The sequence below is a fragment of the Pongo pygmaeus genome, chromosome 22 (genome assembly GCF_028885625.2).
Source record: "Pongo pygmaeus isolate AG05252 chromosome 22, NHGRI_mPonPyg2-v2.0_pri, whole genome shotgun sequence".
Classification (NCBI taxonomy): Eukaryota; Metazoa; Chordata; class Mammalia; order Primates; family Hominidae; genus Pongo; species Pongo pygmaeus.
This window is the reverse complement of record NC_072395.2, coordinates 25,657,897-25,678,142: the sequence shown is the minus strand read 5'-3', so window position 1 is coordinate 25,678,142 and position 20,246 is coordinate 25,657,897. Positions and strand designations below refer to the sequence as shown.

Sequence of the window (20,246 nt, the reverse complement as noted above, 5' to 3'; positions counted from 1 at the left end):
AGGAATTCGAGACCAGCCTGGCCAACATGGTGAAACCTCGTCTCTACTAAAAATACCAAAATTAGCTAGGCATGGTTGTGCACACCTGTAATCCCAGCTACTCGGGAGGCTGAAGCGGGAGAATCGCTTGAACCCAGGAGGCGGAGGTTGTGGTGAGCTGAGATTGCACCACTGCGCGCGCGCGCACACACACACACACAGACACACACACACACACACACACACACACACACACGAAAAGAAATTATATACATATGGTTTGGGTTTATTTATTTATTTATTTATTTTATTTTATTTATTGTTTTTGGAGACGGAGTCTTGCTCTGTCGCCCATGCTGGAGTGGTGCAGTGGCACGATCTTGGCTCACTGCAACCTCCGTCTCCTGGGTTCAAGCGATTCTCCCGCCTCAGCCTCGCAAGTAGCTGGGATTGCAGGCACAGGTCAGTGTGCCCAGCTAATTTTTGTACTTTTAGTAGAAATGGGGTTTCACCATGTTGGCCAGGCTGGCCTCAAACTCCTGACCTCAGGCAATCCGTCCACCTCGGCCTCAGACAAAGTGCTGGGATTACAGGTGTGAGCTACTGCGCCCAGCATTTTTTTTTTTTTTTTTTTTTTTTTTTTTTTTTTTTTGAGACAGGGTCTGGCTGGGTTGCTCAGCCTGGAGTGCAGTGTTGTGATCACAGCTCACAGCAACGTTGACATCCTGAGCTCAAGTGATCCTCCCACTTCAACCTCCCAAGTAGCTAGTACTATAAGCGTGCACCCCCACACCTAGCTTTTATTTTATTTTTTTGTAAGATGGGTCTTGCTATGTTGCCCAGGCTGCTCTAGAACTCCTGGGCTTGAGTGATCCTCCTGCCTTAGCCTCCCAAAGTTCAGAGATTACAGGCATGAACCACTACACTGGTCCACTGTGGGTTTTTTTTTTTTTTTTTTTTTTTGACAGGGTCTTACTCTGTCGCCCAGGCTGGAGTGCAGTGGCGCTGTCTCTGCTTCAAGTGATTCTCCTGGCTCAGCCTCCCAAGTAGCTGGGACTACAGGTGCCTGTCACCACGCCCAGCTAATTTTTGTATCTTTAGTAGAGACAGGGTTTCACCATGTTGGGCAGGCTGGTCTTGAACTCCTGACCGCAAGTGATCTGCCTGCCTCGACCCCCTAAAGTGCTGGGATTACAGGTGTGAGCCACTGCTCCTGGCCTAGCCATTATGTATTTTTAAAGACGGTCTTACTTTGTCACACAGGCTGGAGTGCAGTGTCACAATCATCACTTGGTGGCACAATCATCACTCAAGCCAGCCTGTCACCTCAGTGACTATAGGCATGCATCACCACAGCCAGCTAATTTAACATTTTTTTTTTTTGCAGAGATATGGGGATCCCTCGCTGTGTTGCCCAGGCTGGTCTTGAACTCCTGGCCTCAGCAATCTTCCTGCCTCAGCTTCCCAAGTAGCTGGAATTACAGGTGCAAGCCTCCACACCTAAATTTATTTTGAAATAACTTCAGACTTACAGGTAAGTTTCCATGCATAATAAAAATAACTTGCAGGCCGAACACCGTGGCTCACACCTGTAATCCCAGCACTTTGGGAGGCCAAGGCGGGAGGATCACTTGAGGCCAGGAATTCAAGACCAGCGTGGGCAACGTTGGGAGACCTCATTTCTACAAAAAAAAACATTAGCCAAGTGTGGTGATCTGCAACTATGGTCCCAGCTACTCAGGAGACTGAGGTGGGAGGATCACTTGTGCCCAGGAGCAGTGAGCTGTGAGCTGTGAGTGTGCCACTGCACTCTAGCCTGGGGTAACAGAACAAGATCCTGTCTCGGGAAAAAAAAAAAAAAGAAACTTTCATAGACCCTTCACCCAGATTTCCAAATTGTTAACAGTTTGCTGCATCTGTTGTTTTCCACCTCTATTGTATGTGCTTTTTTTTCTCTAAGCCAATATGAGTAAGCTACAGGATATGACACCCCTTGACCTCTTAATATTTCAGTGTATTTCCTAGAAGTGAATGCATTATCCTATATAGTCACAGTGCCTATAACCACACCAGGAAGTTAGTATTGCCACCAGGCAACACACTGTGTGCAGTGATGTTTCACAGGCTCACCCACTGTATGCAGTGATATTTCTAGTCCCCTTCAGTCAGGAATGGTCCCTTGCCTTTCTGTCTTTCCTGACCTTGACCCCTCCAGAGCATGCGGCCGCCCCTTAGGCTGACTGGTATTTGCTGGTGACTAGGCCAAGCATGGGCTTTGTTGGGAGGAGCACCGTAGTGGGACACCTGGTCCTTGCCAGGTGCCCTTTTATCACTGGGTGTAAAAGGTGTTGGTCAGGTTTTTCCATTGTAAAATACTTTGTGCCCAGATTAAATAGTAATGAGGCTGGGCACGGCGGCTGATGCCTGTAATCCCAGTACTTTGAGAGGCTGAGGTGGGAGGATCGCTGGAGCTCAGGAGTGTGAGACCAGCTCAGGCAACATAGCAAAATCCCATCTCTACCAAAAATTTAAAAATTAGCCAGGCATGGTGGTGTGCGCCTGTAATCCCAGCTACTTGAGAGGCTGAGGTGGGAGGATTGCTTGCATCCAGGAGGCGGAGGTGGCAGTGAGCAAAGATCATGCCCCTATACTCCAGCCTGGGCTACGGAGAGAGACCGTATCTCAACCAAAAAGAAAAAAATTAATAGTGAGTGCCTGGGCCACATAGCACGACCTTGTTTCTACTAAAAAGGACAACATCAGCCAGGCATGGTGGTGTTGGTCCCAGCTACTTGGGAGGCCTAAGTCTAGGAGGTTGGGGTTGCAGTGAGCTGTGATTGCATCAGTGCACTCCAGCCTAGGCAACAGGATACGATCCTGTCTCGAAAAAAAAAAAAAAAATTGATAGCGAGAATTTACTGGGAAGATGTATGGAGACTATGTAATTATCAGTAGTATTAACATCCACTTTTGATTCTCCCCTTTTTTCAAATTGATTTTATTTGCAGACAGGGTCTTGTTCTCTTACCCCAGGCTACAGTGCAGTGGTACGATCTCTGCTCACAGCAACCTCAACCTCCTGGGCCCAAGTGATCCTCCCGTCTCAACCACCCAAGCATCTGGGACTACAGGCAGGCATCACCACACCTGGCTAATTTTTGTATTTTTTGTGGAGACAGGGTTTTGCCATATTGCCCAGGCTGGAAATTTCTTAATTTTTTAGAAACAGGGTCTTGCCCTGTCACCCCAGGATGGAGTGGAGTTGGTACGATCATTTGTCACTATAGCCTCAACTCATGGGCCCAGGCCATTCTCCCTCCTCAGCCTTCTAAGTAGCTAGGACTACAGGCACATGCCACCAGGCCCAGCTGTTTTATGTTTCAGTGTTTTTGTGGAGATGGGTTCTCACTTTGTTGCCCAGGCTAATCTCAAATGCCTGGCCTCAAGAAATCCTCCTGCCTTGGTCTCCCAAGGTGCTGGGATTACAGGTGTGAGCCCCTATGCCCAACATCACTATTGAGTCTTGACCAAATCAGCTATTAATAGGGCGGTTACCAAACGGTGGTTCTCTAACTTTATCCCTCCTTCATTGATTAGTGGGTCAGTGGTCACTCTGTGGTAAGGAAGACTTTTCTCTTGGCTATTTATTTATTCAGGTATATCAGTGTAGATCAGGGGGCTGGGGGGGAGGTATGCATTGTGCTATTGAACAAGTTGTAATCTGTCCCTGCTCTCATTGATTTTGATATCCAGATTGCCCCTGGCTAGGCCAGTGGGAGCCTTTAACTCGGGCCTGTTTCTGTGTCTCCCTCAGGACACCAGCCATGCCCTTTGCTTCCTATGGCCTCTACCACACTAGCCTCCTGAAGCGACACATCTCTCATCAGACGTCTGTGAATGCAGACCCCGACTCCCATGAGATCTGGAGGTCAGAAACTCTGCTCCAGGTGAGAGTTGAGCTGGTCAAAAGAAACTCTTCAGCCAGCTGGGCACAGTGGCTCACGCCTATAATCCCCAGCACTTTGTGAGGCCAAGGTGGGCAGATCACCTGAGGCCAGGAGTTTGGGACCAACCTGGCCAACATGGTGAAACCACGTCTCTACTAAAAATACAAAAATTAGCCAGGCACGGTGGCAGGTGCCTGTAATCCCAGCTACTCGGGAGGCTGAGGCAGGAGAATCGCTTGAACCCAGGAGGTGGAGGCAGCAGTAAGCTGAGATAGTGCCATTGCACTCCAGCCTGGGTGACAGAACTAGACTCCATCTCAAAAAAAAAAAAAAAAAAAAAAGAAAAAGACAAGAAACTGTTTACCACCTTCCACTATGTGGGGCAGAGTCCCAGAGGCAGCCCCTCAGCCCGGGGCTGATTCTAAATTGTTGGTATTTTCCTGCTATGACATTTAGAAAACATGAAAATAAATCTGCCCACCCTTCTAACTTAAATGTCATTGACGGTGTTTTTCATCCCAGGATCCCCTGTCCATGGAAATTGTTTCGTTTTGCCTGTGGTGATATTATTGTTGCAGAGTCTTTTGGTTTCCATGACATTGAATGGTGAGGGGTCTGTGCAGCCTCCACAGGCCTTCCATTGATTCAGGGGATCCAAGTAGTAGGTGACTGATTTCCTTGTCTGCCCAGAGGGGCTCCAACCTGTCAGGATGGTATGGGCTAGCTCACTTCCTGAGTGCTGGCCAACTCCCAGGTCCTGGCTATGTCTTCTAGGCACACATCGGAGAGATTCAGCAGGTGCTGCTTCTAACACTGGATCCTGGGGCTGACTTGGTAGCCACAGCCTTGCTTTTGACAGCCTGGCATGTAGATAAGATAGGTTTCTATCTCCCATCTTGTATATAACTCCTAGTATTTGGGGTGCTGCACTTTTTGAAGCCTCCATACCATTTCACAGCATCCTTGCAGGGTGGAATGGTAAGAACTGTTGCGCCTGTTCACAGAGGGGACCATGATGCCCAGATGACTCTTGGCTGTGTGGACTGTGGGCTGTGCTGGCCATGAAGAGGGCACAAGATCATGACACAGGGCTTATAGGGCAGAACTGGAAGGTTCTGCTGTTCCCTGGACCAAAGCCTTTTTTTTTTTTTTTTTTTTTTGAGATGGAGTCTCCCTGTGTTGTCCAGACTGGAGTGCAGTGGCACAATCTTGGCTCCGTGCAACCTCCACCGCTCAGGTTCAAGTGATTCTCCCGCCTCAGCCTCCCGAGTAGCTAGGATTACAGGTGTCCACTGCCATGCTCAGCTAATTTTTGCATTTTTAGTAGAGATGGGGTTTTACCGTGTCTCGAACTCCTGACCTCAAGTGATCCGTTTGCCTCGGCCTCCCAAAGTGTTGGGATTGCAGGCTTGAGCCACCGTGCCTGGCCCTTTTTGTTTTTTTAATTAAGAAAAAAAATTTAATTGTAAGATATACATAACATAAAATTTATTGTCTTAACCATTTCCAAGTGTACAGTCAGTAGTGTTAAATACAGTCATGTTGTTGTGCATCCAATCTCCAGAATGCTTTTCATCTTGCAAAACTGAAACTGAACCAGCCCGGGCGCAGGGGCCTCACACCTCTAATCTTAGCGCTTTGGGAGGCCAAGCAGGGAAGGATTGCTCAAGGCCGGGAGTTCAAGACCAGCCTGGACAACACAGTGAGACCCCATCTCTTTGAATAAAAAACAAAGAAATCAAACCATTAAACAATTCCCCACCCAGCACCTGGCAACCACTATTCTGCTGTTTCTATGGATTTGACTCCTAGATCTCATACCCAGAGTATTTGTAGCACATAGTACTTATTTGTGTGTGACTAGCATGCTTCACTTAGCATAATGGACTAAAGATTAATCCATGTTACAGCATGTGTCAGAATTTCCTTGCTTTTTAAGGCTGAATAGTGTTCCATTGTGTGGATGTACCACATTGTGTTTATTCATTCATCTCTCGGTAGACACTTGAGTTGCTTTTTTTTTTTTGGAGACCAAGTTTTGTTCTTGTTGCCCAGGTTGGAGTGGAGTGGCGCGATTTTGGCTTACCGCAACCTCTACCTCCTGGGTTCAAGTGATTCTCCTGCCTCAGCCTCCCGAGTAGCTGAGCTGGAATTACAGGCATGCGCCACCATGCCCGGCTAATTTTGTATTTTTAGTAGAGACACGGTTTCTCCATGTTGGGTCAGGTTGGTCTCAAACTCCTGACCTCAGGTGATCCACCTGCCTTGGCCTCCCAAAGTGTTGGGATTACAGGCGTGAGCCACTGTGCCCAGCCCCTTTTTTTTTTTTTTTAATCAGAGTCTAACTTTGTTGCCAGGCTAGAGTGCAGTAGTGCAGTCTTGGCTCACTGCAGCCTCAAACTCCTGGGCGCAAGCAATCCTCCCACCTCAGACTCCCAAGTAGCTGGGATTATTGGTGTGATGCCCCACCACACCCAGCTAATTTTTGTATTTTTTGTAGAGACAGATTTTCACTATGTTGGCCAGGCTGGTCTTGAACTCCTCGCCTCAGGTAATCCACCCACCTCAGCCTCCCAAAGTGCTGGGATGACAGGGTTGAGCCACCGTGCCTGTTGGTTGCCTTTTTACTCTGTCAATAGTATTTTTTCATGCTCAAGTGTTGATTTTGATGAAGTCTAGTTGTCTATTTTTTTTTTCCTTTTGTTGCCTGTGCTTTGGGCATCATATCTAATTAATCATTGCCCAATCTAGTGTTACGAAGTTTTCTCCCATGTTTTCTTCTGAGAGTGTATGGTTTTAGTGCTTATCCTCAGGTCACTTACCCATTTTGAGTTATTTTTTGGCGATGGTGTGAAGGAAGGGCCCAGCTTCACTGTTCTGCACATGGGTATTCTGTGTTCCCAGCTCTGCTTGTTGGAGACACTGTCCTTTCCCCACTGGATGGTCTGGCACCATTGTTGAGAATGGTTTGACTAGCTAATGCTTTTTTGCCGGTTTTTGTTGAAATGTGGGTTCATCACTATTCCTTGGAGATGTATCAAAAAATGCAGTCCCCTCACGCCACAGTATGTTTCCACAGTTTTCCTTCCCACCTCCTGCTTCTGACCCTGCTCAACCTGCTGCTTCTTATCCTGCCTCTGAGTGAGTTTTCACAGGCTGGATGGTGAGAAGCAGAAACCCACCACCCACCTGTCACTCAGAAGCCGAATAAGAAGTGGGCATCGTTCTCTTGTTTCCGGTGGCGGGCAGGGGGCGTTGCACCCTGACCTGTAGATATTTGAGGCCTGGAAGTCTGGCCTCTCCGGGTCCATCCCTGTGCAGCTTCCTGAGCCCCCTCCCTGGCAGCGGGAACAGATGAGGTTGTGGTGCTCTTGCTCTGGGGGCAGGGGAGCTGCGATGCCTCTGGGAGCCACTTTCTTGTCAGTCTCCTTGACCATCAGCAGTGCCTTTGTGCTTTCCCACAAAGGGGTGGCCTGGAGCCTCCTTTGCCTGCTCCCCCTACTCCCCCACCTCCTCCAGAGCATGAGCAAGCAGCCGTTCTCGTGGCGAGTGGCACCTGTTGGCCCCTGCATGCAGCCTGGCTTGCCTCCTCTCCCTCTGCCTCGCCTCTCCCCACTCTCTCTCTGGGCAGCACGCTGCTTTCAGATGCATGGAGGTGGCAGAGGCCCTGGGTCGTTCTTGCTGTTGCTGTTCCTGGAGCTAGCACCACCCCTGGACTGGTCAGAGTGAGAAAGCAGCTAGGTGAACCTTACATCTCCAGTCAGTCATCCTCCATGGAGCAGCTTGACTCATGCCCATCCAGGCCCTTGCCTAAAGTGGCATCAGCCACGTTGTCTGGTGCCCATGGCGTCTGTGCATCAGCATGCTTGGGAAACTTTGGCTTTGTCACTGACAGAATTATTGAGGGCTTCCTCCAGAATGTGGGTGATGGAGTTAAACTTCAGAAGAGCATCCTGTCACTTTTCCTCTGGTTCTGGTGAAGAGCTGTGGGTGTGCTTCTGCCACAGTCTCTGCAGCCAGTTCCATGGCCCCATGCTTTGCCATGTGGAGGCTTTCTCAGAGCATAGGGTCCCCCAAATCCTCACCCTCAGAATCACATGGGTGGAGAATGGGGAAAAGCTGAGGACCCCATCTTGGGCCTCCTGAGTCACAAAGAGCCTGCAGTGCCCTTCCTGTTTCCAGAGCAGACTTGCTGCATGACCCTGGCTGGTGCCTGGGGGCCTGGTTATTCCCTGGGCCCGCTCCTCCCGCGGGGCTCTGGGACACTCACTCAGCACTCATGCATGTGGCGTGGCGTGGCCTGGCAGGGGCAGGGGCCACTGTACTGCATTGTGTTCCTGTTGCTTCTTCTGCCTTCTGAGGGAGTGGAAGCACACCTACTTTCAAGAGTCAGCCAGAAAGGCTCTTTTGGGCTGTCACCTGTGAGGATTCTGTGTCCTCACGGGCCAGAGGAAGGGCAGGGGGCTGTCCCTGTGGAGGGCAGGAGGTGCAGTTCCCTTCTTCCCCACATTTGCTTCCTCTTGGCCAGACCTTGGGGTGGGTGGACCCTGCTCAGAATACCTTGCAGTGGCCGGACCAAGTACCCAGAGATGCTCCGCTCTTCGCCTCTTCCAGTTCAGGCAAAACACAAAACGCAAGAAAACTTGGTGGGTGGGAGCCAGAGAAGGGCAGCTGTGGAGGTCTGTGTCTCCCAAGGCTTCTTGCCGCTTGCCCAGGCCTGTGCTACATGTACTGCCATGCAGAAATCCTTGCCCATCCCCACTAGCCCTTATTTTCAGATGCAGGAAGTGAGGCTCCTGGGGTCATCCTCCTCACCCTGCTTGAGTCTAGGGTGCGTGCTTGCTCCCCAGTGGCCCTGTGGGCAGTAAGGATGGCCATGGCGCTGTAGGCCACTGTGTTCCTGCAAGCAAGGGCAGAGCCACACTGGGGAACTATGTGTCTGATTCCTCCCTGAGCCCCAGGTCTGGCACAGAGGAAGGCTGTGGAGGGCAACACCTCCCTGCCCTGCTTTTTCACTCCATGCTCTGCGTGTCATGGCGACTGGCGTGTGTTCTGATTTCTCCTGTGTGGAGCCCAGTGGGTGTGCTGCTTGGGCAGGAGGCATGCTGCTGGCGGGGCAGGATGTGCGCCAGGCCGGCTCTGGCTGCACTGGGCTGAAGGGGTGCTTCGGCAGGCCGTGGTGCTGCAGGGCAGTAGGTTGGAGGGTCCTGGCTAGGAGCCAGCTCAGCCTCAGGTTCCTGCTGCCTCTGGGTTTGTGTGGCTGTGGCCAGATCCTCGGGGGCTCCCGCCCTTGGGAACCCACTGTATATGGAGGGTGGGAGTTTCTGGTGCTGTAGGAGAGGCTGCCTGCAAGAGTCAGAGCTGATGTGCACACCGCCTTAGCTGACGTTCGGACTGTGAGGGTGGAGGGCAGGGCCTGGTGGCTTGAGCCTATGCTCCTCGTGTCTGTGCTACCCTTGGGGACCTGTCCTCTCCCTCAGTTCTCAGAGAGCCAGTCATGGAGGAGACATTGATTGAGTTTTAGACACATAGGGATTGATCATGTCTTATACCAATTTGGTAAATTTCTTAAGGCAACCCAGGGAAATCCAGTCAATTCCACATGTGTCTTCTGGGCAGAGTCCTCCTCCTGGAACATGTTCCGCTGGTTTCTTTTCTGAGCCTCAGGATCTTGAGGTCTTGGTGGCTGGCAGTGTGTCCCAGCAAGGGCCCTGGGCTCTTGGAGGGCTCTGGTTTGCATGTGCCACAGATAGTGTGACCTCAGAGTCACTGGGGAGAGTGGGTCCCATCTTGAAGGGCAGTGAGTTGGGCCCCTCCAAGGAGCTAGAGAGGCCTTTAGGCCCCAGCAATACTGAGGGGCCACCCAGGTAACCTGGAGGGTCCCTCTGCCCGGGCCTCCAAAGCGAGGAGAATGTGGCCACAGCCCTGGCCTGGCTGCGGAACGGGGTGCTGCGCTGGCCCGCGGCTGCTGGGATTGCAGTTGTTTGGATTGTCACTGACCGTGCTTTGTTTTTGTTTTTTTCTCCTCACTCCTGGGCTCGTTCTCATTGCTTTCTTTCTCTCTCTGCTTCCCCTTCCCGCATCTGGTCCTATCTCTCCCCTTCCCCACCCCATCCTCTTGTCCTCTGCTCTTCTGCCTCTTCTGGCATCAATCTGTTCCATGTCTCAGCTGATGGTTCTGCACTACCGACTCAGTGTCTCCAACGCCCTCTATAGCCCCGCCCAACCCAGCCTCCAGGCCCTCCATGCCTACCAAGTACTGGCTCATTCGTTCCCTTCCCCCTGCCCAGAGTGCGTGTCCATGCCTGGCAAAGCAAGGGGCCGCTGGGGCCGGCCACTGGTGACTTAGAGGCTAGCTCCAAGCAGAGCAAAGCCCCTGTGTCGGGGGGAGGCAGGGGTCAGCCTCCAGCCTGGCTTGGCCCATGGCTTTGTAGACTAGCTTGGTTGGGGGTGGGGGTGGTGGCTGTGTGGCAGAATGAGGCATGTGGGCATGTGGCCCTGGCTGTCTAGGCTCCCGGCCAGTGGAGGTGTCACAAGATCTCCAGTATTGGAGGCCCCATGCTTGGCCCTGGTTTGAAGAGCTGGAGTCCTCAGGCATCAGCAGTGGCTGGGTTCACTGCACTCTGCAAGGTCTGGCACTCAGGAAGGAGCTGAAGACGCAGAGGCCTGGGACTTACGGGTGGTGTGGGTTCTGCCTTGTTCAGAACTGTCACCCAGCCTGGAGGTGCTGTGACCCAGAGCCTGTGTGTGAGGCAGGGGGGTAGGAAGGACCTGGGGCTTGACCCTTATAGCCCACAGAAGCTGTCAGTCCTTGACAGCCCAGCCAGGACCCGGGCCTTCACTCGGGGAGCCCTGGCCACTCATACACACCTCCAGAGGCAGATTAGAGTGGGTGGTGACCTCATAGAGGTTGTGGCTGCCTAGGCAGAAATGACAAGTGTGTGGATGGCTTTGAGGTCAGGGAAGCAGAGTTCAGACCTGTAGGGGACTTCAGGGATGACAGAGGAATCTGTGAGAGCTGGGGGAGATGGGTTGTGCTCACAGCCAGTGATCTGTCCCGTTCACCTGGGAAGGAGCACACATGAACAGGAATTTGAGCATAAGATGAGAAAATGTGTTGGCCCCGAGCGCTGGTGGGCTGGGATGGCGGCCACAGCACATGGGGGCACCTCATTCTGCAGGAGCCACTGCAGAGGAGAGGAGGGACCTGAGGGCTTGCGCCAGGGAGAGAGGACAGTGTCCAGAAAGCATCTGGCAAACCCCATGGTGGGATGGGTGACCAGCGAGACCCAGGTGGTGTGAGCTGAGGTGCTGTGAGTCTCAGCCCAGTGGGAAATGTGTGGCTTTGGGGACACATCCTTAAGAAGCAAGCAGGTGTGACTGTGGCCAGGGACTCCATGTGGGAACATGGCCCAGGAGGGGTGCAGAGCTGAGGGAGAAGTTTGGCTCAGCAAACCTGTGGGAAAATAGCCTGAGAGGGTTCCATGTGACTGCCGGGGGCAGGGGCGGACAGTGGGCCCTCCAGACTTCAGAAGGACCAGGTGAGGTGGGGCAAGTGCACCAGCAGGGGAAGGCAGTTTTCCAGTTCCCATGTGGAGGTCGTCCCCTCCCCTGAGCTGCAGGGTGGATGTTACAGCTCAGGATCCCAGGCCAGGATTGGAGGGAGGGCCTGGGCTGAGACTGGAGGAGGAGAAAGACCGTGGTCTAACTTCCCACCCCACTGGTGCCCTTCTAGTTGCGCAGTATAGGTACAGGTATTATGTCTCATACTTTTCTCCTTCCGTCTTTTTTTTTTTTTTTTTGAGACGGAGTCTCCATTGCCCAGGCTGGAATGCAGTGACATGGTCTCGGCTCACTGCAATCTCCACCTCCCAGATTCAAGTGATTCTCCTGCCTCAGCCTCTTGAGTAGCTGGGATTACAGGCATGTGCCACCCACCCGGCTAATTTTTGTATTTTTAGTAGAGACGTAGTTTCACCATGTTGGCCAGGCTGGTCTCAAACTCCTGACTCAAGTGATCCGCCTGCCTTGGCCTCCCAAAGTGTTGGGATTATAGGCGTGAGCTCCCGCACCTGGCACTTTCTTCCAAAAGAATGCAAATTCATTGCCCAAAGACTTAACAATACAGATAGAGGAAAATAGCCAGCCGCGATGGCTCACGCTTGTAATCCCAGCACTTTGGGAGGTTGAGGCAGGCAGATTGCTTGAGCTCAGGAGTTTGAGACCAGCCTGGGCAACATGGCGAGACCCCTGTCTCTACAAAGAAATACAAAAATTAGCCTGGTGTGGTGGTGTGTGTGCCTGTGTTCCCAGCTACCCAGGAGGCTAAGGTGGGAGGATCCCTTAAGCCCTGGAGGCAGAGGCTACAGTGAGCCCAGACCACGACACTACACTCCAGCGTGGGTGACAGAGTGAGACCCTGTCTCAAAAAAAAGAAAATGCCTCCCACCCCATAGCTCCATCTTCAGACTCAGCCACTGATCTGTGGGGTGTGTCACCTGGATCTGTGGGGACAGTTTCCTGACGGGGAGACTTGAGTGGGTAGCGATATGGGCAGTGGCCCGTGTGGGGTCTACAGCATCCCAGGATATACCCGGAGGCCGGGCCCTGTACCAGCCTCAGCAGCACAGATGTGTCAAGGACCAAAGGGCTAGTGGACAAGCATGGAGAGGTGAGCATGTCCACTGAGACTCAGGATTCTGCCTTCAGCGCCCCACTTCCCTGCCCTCGTCTACTCTCGATGCTCCCACCTGCCCTTCCAATGCTAAGCAACCAGAGGAAGCCCATGGCCACCAAAAAGGCTTTCCTCTCTGGCTAGATCTCCAGGATCCTGCTTGTATGTTACAAATCAAAAGTTTGGCCTAGGCTGGATGCAGTGGCTCATGCCTGTATTCCCAGCACTTTGGGAGACCTGAGCTCTGACCAACATGGTGAAACCCCATCTCTACGAAAAATAAAAATTAGCTGGGCATGGTGGCACACACTTGTCATCCCAGCTACTCAGGAGGCTGAGTCAGGAGAATCGCTTGAATGTGGATGCGGAGGTTGCAGTGAGCTGAGATCGCACCACTGTGCTCCAGCCTGGGCGACAGAGGGAGACCTTGTCTCAAGAGAAAAAAAAAAAAAAGTTTGGCCTAATATGCTTGACTGTGCTTTTGTCTTGGGGTTTTCCTGACCACAGGTCCCTGGGCAACAGAGGAAGTGACGCCCGGGGCTTCTACTGGGCCGAGTTCTCATCTGGCTGTGTCCGGATGAGGAGCAGGTGGAAGGAATTGGGGAGGAAAGTGAAGCCATGGGGTTCTTATTTTTGAACAAGGTCTTACTCTCACCAAGGCTGGAGTTCAGTGGCACGAGCCTAGCTCACTGCAGTCTCAAACTCCTGGGAGCAAGTGATCCTCCCACCCTAGCCTCCTGAGTCATTAGGACTATAGGTGTGCACCACCACACCCAGCTAACTTTTAAAAATTTTTTGTAGAGACAGGGTGTCCCTATGTTGTCTAGGCTAATCTCGAACTTCTTCTTAGCGATCTTTCCGCCTCGGCCTCCCAAAGTGCTGGAATTGCAGGTCTGAGGCACCACACCTGGGTTCCATGTGCTTTTTGCACACACTTGGGAGGCAGGTGGGAGACCCTGGATCCAGAGCTTGTGGGTGATGCTGGCTTTCTCCTGCCCTGGGGATCAAGACAGGCACCAGTGCCCAAGGACACAGCCTGTGCCACCTGCTGCGAGTTTGCAGCGGTGCAGAAGCAGGGCTGGGAGGCCCTCTGCAGATGTGTCTGTCTTAGTGAGGCCTCCCCAGGGTGGGCTGTGTGGGCGCTGGGCCAAGCACTTCCCTACCACAAGCTGGTCACAGTTCAGACCAAGCAGTGCAAGGCACATCCGCTGGGTGCCAGGCACAGTGGTGCCCCAGGGGGTGGCCCCACTCCTGGCCTGGCTGTGCCTCCTATGGGGAAGCAGAGCAACTGGCTCGGGGCGGGATGTGGTCAGACCTGGAGGCCGAGTGCTATAGGTGCTGTGTTCCGTCCCAGGCCCTCACCCCTCCTTCTCCACCTAGGAGTCGTTCACGCCTACTGAGGAGCATGTGTTGGTGGTGTGCCTGCTGCTGAAGCACCTGCACGCCTTTGCCAACAGCCTGAAGCCAGAGCAGGCCTCACCCTCTGCCTACTCCCATGCCACCAGCCCGCTGGAGGAGTTCAAACGGTGGGTGGCCCTTGCGGCTTCCCACCGCTGCTGTCTCCCCCACTTTCCCCTCCTAAGGTGTCGCCCACAGCGACCTCTCCCCAGGGCATGGAGGGCAGGGTGAGGGGAGTCCCTTTCTGCTCACAGAGCACGTGAGGCCTCTCCAGACTGGCCAGAGAGGCCCCATTGTGCTGCCATCTCTTGCATCTCATATTCTTCAATCCTGTCAGAAGAGCTGGGGTGGCCCTCACTGCCAGGCCCACCAGGGCCAGCAGAGTGGGCTGTTTGTATGGGACTGAGGTGAGGTGTGTGCAGGAGCTACACTGACTCGGCCGCCTGCGTGCTGTGTGTCCTTGGGATGTTCCCTAACCTCTCTGAACCTTGGTTTCTTCCTCTGAAGAATGGGGCTGAACCTCCCAGAGGTGCCCAGTGCTCTCCCCAGGCAGAGCCGACCCTCACTGATGGGAGCCCTGGGCTCATCTGTGAGCGGGGCCTCCTTACTGGGCAAGCAGCAGGTGACCCTCCCCATCCCCTGCAGGGCCGCTGTCCCAAGGTTCGTCCAGCAGATACTCTACCTCTTCTTGCAGCATTGCTTTGGCCACTGGCCCCTGGACGCATCGTTCAGAGCTGTGAGTGTTGGCCCCGTCACACGTATGCCTGTGTCCTCTGTGTGCCTTGAGGTGGGAGGTCCTCTGGGGCAGATAAAGGAGCAGAGCAAGTGTTATCACAGAGGCCTTGGCAAGGAGGGGGTCTTGGAGGGCCACATTGTTTTTTCTGTTTGAGTTTCCAAAGCTAACGCTCAGGAAAGCCCTGCCCTGTCCCACCTTTCTGGTGCAGGGCAGGTTCCCACCCTTTCCTGACCAGGGAGCACTCTGCCCCCTGGGCTGGGAAAAGCCCACCCTGGCTTCTGGAGGGCCAGCAAGAGAGCCAAACCTCACAGGGCTGTGCGCGTCTCTCCTGCGCCCTCTGGGGGAAGTGGGAAGAGTCAGTCCCACCCAGCTGCCTCCTGGTACCTGGGCTCCAGGCCACCGGAGGATTTGGCCCCCAGCCACTGAGCCCTCAGCACACACCTCCCCCACAGGTCCTGGAAATGTGGCTGAGCTACCTGCAGCCGTGGTGGTATGCGCCTGACAAGCAGGCTCCGGGCAGCGACTCCCAGCCCTGGTGTGTGTCGGAGAAATGGTGAGCCTCAGCCCCTCTCACAGACAGGCCACTGGCTTCCACGGGTGGATATTGCTCCAGTGGGTGGAGACCAAGCCAGCGGCCTGTGCTGGGGTCAGCCTGGCCCTGGTCCCCGTGGCCTCCTGAAGTCCTCTCCCAGCCCCTGCCGAGTGGAACACAGACCAGCCCTTCCTAGGCTCAACTTTGCCAGGCCCTAGAATTGGTTTCTCATGGAAGCCGTGGGTGACCCATCCTGCCCTGTCCTCTCTCCCTTCTGTCCCACATGAGTGTTCAGCCACCCCCAAACTATCCCTTGACCTTCATCAGCACAGAGCAGAGCAGTGGTGATCAAGCAGGGGATGAGGGAGGCCGTCTTCCCCTCATGCCCTGCTTGATCCTCACAGCAGACCCCCAGGCTTCTGTGGCACCTGGCATGGCCCCTGACCCCTCCCCTCCTTGCTAAAGGCATTCCCCTTTGGACCTTCTGGGGGATCCTCCCTCAGCCCCCTCAGGCTCTGGGCCGGCCTCTGCCGTGGTGGCCTCCGTCCACTTGGAAAGGGGCCTCAGCCTTGCTAAGGATGTGGCGTCCTCAGAGGGCCTGGGTCTTACCTGCCTCTGTCCTGCCCTCCCTGCCTGCCCGTGACCCCCTGAGCTGTCATCTGTGACAGCTTGTCATCTTGGCCAGGGAGAGTCTGAAAGCCCAAGGGTGAGCAAGGGCATTAGGGGCATGGACCGGCGCAGACCCTGCCTCCAGTTGGAAGGCTGGCCCCAACCTGCCACCTCGGTCCCCAGGGCACCCTTTGTCCAGGTGAACCTGCTGATGTACACCAAGTTGTTTGTGGGCTTCCTGAACCGCGTGCTCCGCACAGACCTGGTCAGCCCCAAGCATGCGCTCATGGTGTTCCGAGTGGCCAAAGTCTTTGCCCAGCCCATCCTGGCTGAGATGATTCAGAAAGGTAAGTCCTCAGCCTGAGTCAGCCGGGTAGATGTCGACCCAGCCAGACCAGGGCCAGGCCCTTAGCTGGTGGTGGCTGGTCTTTAAGAGGGACCCACATGCCCACAGTGGGCCCCGGCAAAGGGTACTGTGGAGACTCCTGGGACACATCTCTGTGGTGAAGTCTGAAACCGGCTGCATCCTGCCTGCCCTGCAGCCGCCAGGTACTGGGTGGGGGATCGCAGGTGTGCCCACAGAGGGGGGCTGCACGGTCCAAGCCGCGTCCCCGTGACCCCGCTGTTTCTCCCTGGCAACTCGTGTTGGCCGCTTCAGGAGGTGAGCCTGGTCTCTGCCGTGCATTCATCCTGGCTGGGTTGCGCGTTGGTTTCTGTCGATCCTCCTGTTGTTTACCTCCTGCAGACACCGCTAGGGGCTCTGTGAGCCACCAGCTCCCCCATCCGCCCTCCCCAGGTCAGCCACCTACTGTGTGGGAGATGCTGCCAGGCAGGGCCTCAGGAGTACACCCCTGGGTCATGGCTCCCCAGACACCTCGGAGGCACCCCAGAATCCTAAGGGCAGCAGTCAGGTACTCTGCCCCCCGGAAGTGGGTGCCAGGTTCGTCTCCTGCCTTCTAGGTGAGCAGCTATTCCTGGAGCCAGAGATGGTCATTCCCCACCGCCAGCACTGACTCTTCACGGCCCCCACATTCACTGGGAGCTTCCTGTCACCCTGGCCATCAGCGGTCACAGATGCCTCCTTCAAGGTGAAGAGCCACGTCTACAGCCTGGAGGGCCAGGACTGCAAGTACACCCCGATGTTTGGGCCCGAGGTCCACACCCTAGTGAGTGGGTCAGCGGTGCCTGTCCTCAGGGCCCCTGGAGCCATGGGGCTGAGCAGAACCCGGGAAGTGCTGTGATCCAGCAGGAAGGAGGGAGGCTGGGTGTAGATTTGACGCCGTATGTCCTTCCCCCGTTTTAGTAAAGTCTAATTTTTTCCTGATAATGAAGGCAGTGTTTATTGGGAAATTTCAAATGTAGAAGATCATCCTTTAGTCTTTAAAAGTCCTCTGGCAGAAGCCACTCCTCCTGACACTCGGCAGTCTGGCTGTGCATTGCTCTTGGGGCCCCTGGCTGGCCTGCCTGGGTGGCAGCACAGGCCTGTCCTGCTGGTGACCTGCCCACGCCTCCCTTGCAGGTCCTGCGCCTCGCTCAGCTCATCACACAGGCCAAACACACAGCCAAGTCCATCTCGGACCAGTGTGTGGAGAGCCCGGCTGGCCACTCCTTCCTCTCATGGCTGGGCTTTAGCTCCATGGACACCAGCGGCTCCTACACAGCCAACGACCTGGACGAGATGGGGCAAGACAGCGTCCGGAAGACAGATGAATACCTGGAGAAGGCCCTGGAGTACCTGTGCCAGATATTCCGGGTATGAGCTTTGGGGCCTGCCCCATGGCCATAAGGGTCCCCTTCCCTGAAGGATCCACTCCACCCAGCCTGTGGTCAGCCACGTACCAGTCCCAGGCCCCACACATGGACCCAGTGTTGTGGGAGGCAGGCCCACACCCCGAGCATCATATCTGGATCCCCTTGTTGCCACTATTGTAGGCTGGTGGGCTGAAGACTTGTCCCCTCCCTTCATCTTGATGCTGAGGGCAGTGGCACTTCTCTCTGGCAGCTCAGCAAAGCGCAGCTCAGGCAGTTCACACTCGCCTTGGGCACCACCCAGGATGAGAATGGAAAAAAGCAACTCCCTGACTGCATCGTGGGTGAGGACGGACTCATCCTTACGCCCCTGGGGCGGTACCAGGTGAGAGGCCTGTGTCTCAGAGGCGCATGGGCTGGGCCCTGACCCGTCCCCAGCTCCCTCCTCTCTCGTGAGCAGAGGCCATCAGGTTCCTCTGAGTTGTGTGCGGGGCTGTGTTTTCTGACCCGTCCCCATGGCCTGGCTTTCTAGATTATCAATGGGCTGCGAAGGTTTGAAATTGAGTACCGGGGGACCCGGAGCTGCAGCCCATCTGGAGCTATGAGATCGCCAGCTTGGTCCGCACGCTCTTCAGGCTGTCGTCTGCCATCAACCACAGAGTGAGTGGGCAGGAGGGCTGGCCTGGCCTCTTTGGAGAGGGTTCTAGATGCTCCTGCCTGGGGTGCAGTCCTGGGGTGACCTGTGAGGGTGGGGTACTGCTGTCCTGAGGCCTGTGGTGCCACCACCCCACACCCCCATGCCTCTGTCTGTGCTTCAGTTTGCAGGACAGATGGTGGCTCTGTGTTCCTGGGATGACTTCCTCGGCCGCTTCTGTCGCTACCACCTCACAGAACCTGGGCTGGCCAGCAGGCACCTGCTGAGCCCTGTGGGGCGGAGGCAGGTGGCCGGCCACACCCTCGGCCCCAGGCTCAGCCTGCGCTTCCTGGGCAGTTACCGGACGCTGGTCTCACTGCTGCTGGCCTTCTTCGTGGCCTCTCTGTTCTGCGTCGGGCCCCTCCCGTGCACGCTGCTGCTCACCCTGGGCTACGTCCTCTATGCCTCTGCCATGACACTGCTGACCGAGCGGGGGAAGCTGCACCAGCCCTGAAGGTGTCAGCTGCCTTCAGAGCAGGCTGGAGGGATTTGCCACACAGCCCCACCCTCGGGCCTGAGAGGACCTGGGAAGCCCCTCCAGGAGGGAACACGGTCATCCTCGGGTTTCTGGAGTGGGGTTCCTGCAGCCGCAGAGGCATCTAGAGGAAACGCAACCAAGAAGGGAAGGCAGGTGGGCCCCAGCAAAGGAGTGGCTACCAGGGCTCAACAGCCACGCTCTGTGACAGCGCAGAGCTCAGCGCCGGCCTTTCTCTCCCTCTGCCAAGGACTCATGGCCAAGCCAGCTCTCGGGGCCTTTTTTCCAGTGCCCATTTGGGTACTCTGCTGCACCAAGCTTGGGAGCCAGCCTGCCAACAGCCGCCTGGGCCTGGCCTCCCCACTGGCTGGCCTTGAGGTGGGCAGAGTGGGTTGTGGCTCGTCCTCTCCCTGTGTGGGACCAGGATGGTGGCTCAAGTCTCCACTCCAGGAAAGAATCAGTTTCTAGAGTTGTGAGAAAACTAGAGTGGCTCTCCTGATTCTTCACTGTGAGGGGCATTCTTCATGTTCTCCCAGCTGTTCCAAGACTGGGCTGTAGAATTCCATGTTTCAGGAGCCTAAGACCCTACCAGAGCCTGGGTGCTTCACCGCAGACCCCAAGCCATTGAGCACATCACCCAGAGCAGTGGCCAACATCGCAGACCCCTGTGCCTTGTCACAGATGGGTGCTGGTCCTCAGGCGTTGGGGACACTGCTGGGTCAATGGGGTCGGATTCTCCCAGTTTCTGCTCTGCAGCCAAAGATGGTTAGAAGCATTCTCACTTCACTAACATCAAGTGCTCAAAGACATGGCAACCGTTCAATGGTACTTAAGTATTCAAAATATACAACTAAAGATTCTCTGACAGAAACCAGCACGGGGTCTTCACCTTCATTCACCCCACAGACGACATGTGAGGGAGAACAGCATCTCAGTGGTGATTTCCAAACCAAGCCTTTGTTTTCAGTGTGGGGTTTCGGAGGTTTGCTTTAATGTTTTTCAAATTGTAAATGTTGGGCTTTGTATTTTGATGTAAACTGAGAATAATGGCATTTTAGGGCCTGTGACCAAAAATCAAGCTTGTAATGACCATGGATCTGAATAAACCTGTCCTTGATTCTAAGTCTTTTGGCACCTGGGCTCAGTCTCTAGGAGGTTCACCTGTGCAGAGTCCCCGAGCACACGGGGGCTGCAGAAACAACTGTTGGGCACCCTGTTGGCACCTCCCCCCAGTGTCCACAGGCCTGGGCCTCTGGCTTCCTATGCTTTCCTCTCAGAGGCACAGTAGACTTTGCCCCGTCTTTACAAAAGATTCAAAAAGTTAGGCATGGTGGTTCACATGTGTGGTCCCAGCTACTTGGGATGCTGAGTTTGGAGAATCGTCAGGGTCCAGGAGGTCAAGGCTGTAGTGAGCCTTCATCATGCCACTATACTCCAGCCTGGGTGACAGAGT

At 54.6% G+C, this 20,246-nt stretch overlaps 1 protein-coding gene across 1 annotated transcript in view; it reads left to right on the top strand.

Moving 5' to 3' along the window:
* Positions 1 to 19,916, top strand: part of LOC129022344 (sphingomyelin phosphodiesterase 4-like) — a 29,627-nt gene extending 9,711 nt beyond the window's left edge. The window contains 13 exon segments of the mRNA XM_054468460.2: positions 3,794 to 3,925; positions 6,919 to 6,991; positions 10,096 to 10,182; positions 13,981 to 14,126; positions 14,644 to 14,734; positions 15,187 to 15,287; positions 16,059 to 16,222; positions 16,836 to 17,041; positions 17,395 to 17,628; positions 17,878 to 18,009; positions 18,157 to 18,190; positions 18,193 to 18,284; positions 18,443 to 19,916. Of these exon segments, the coding sequence (XP_054324435.1) occupies positions 3,794 to 3,925; positions 6,919 to 6,991; positions 10,096 to 10,182; positions 13,981 to 14,126; positions 14,644 to 14,734; positions 15,187 to 15,287; positions 16,059 to 16,222; positions 16,836 to 17,041; positions 17,395 to 17,628; positions 17,878 to 18,009; positions 18,157 to 18,190; positions 18,193 to 18,284; positions 18,443 to 18,772 (1,822 nt within the window). The 3' untranslated portion in view covers positions 18,773 to 19,916.
* The last annotated feature ends 330 nt before the right edge of the window (positions 19,917 to 20,246 follow it).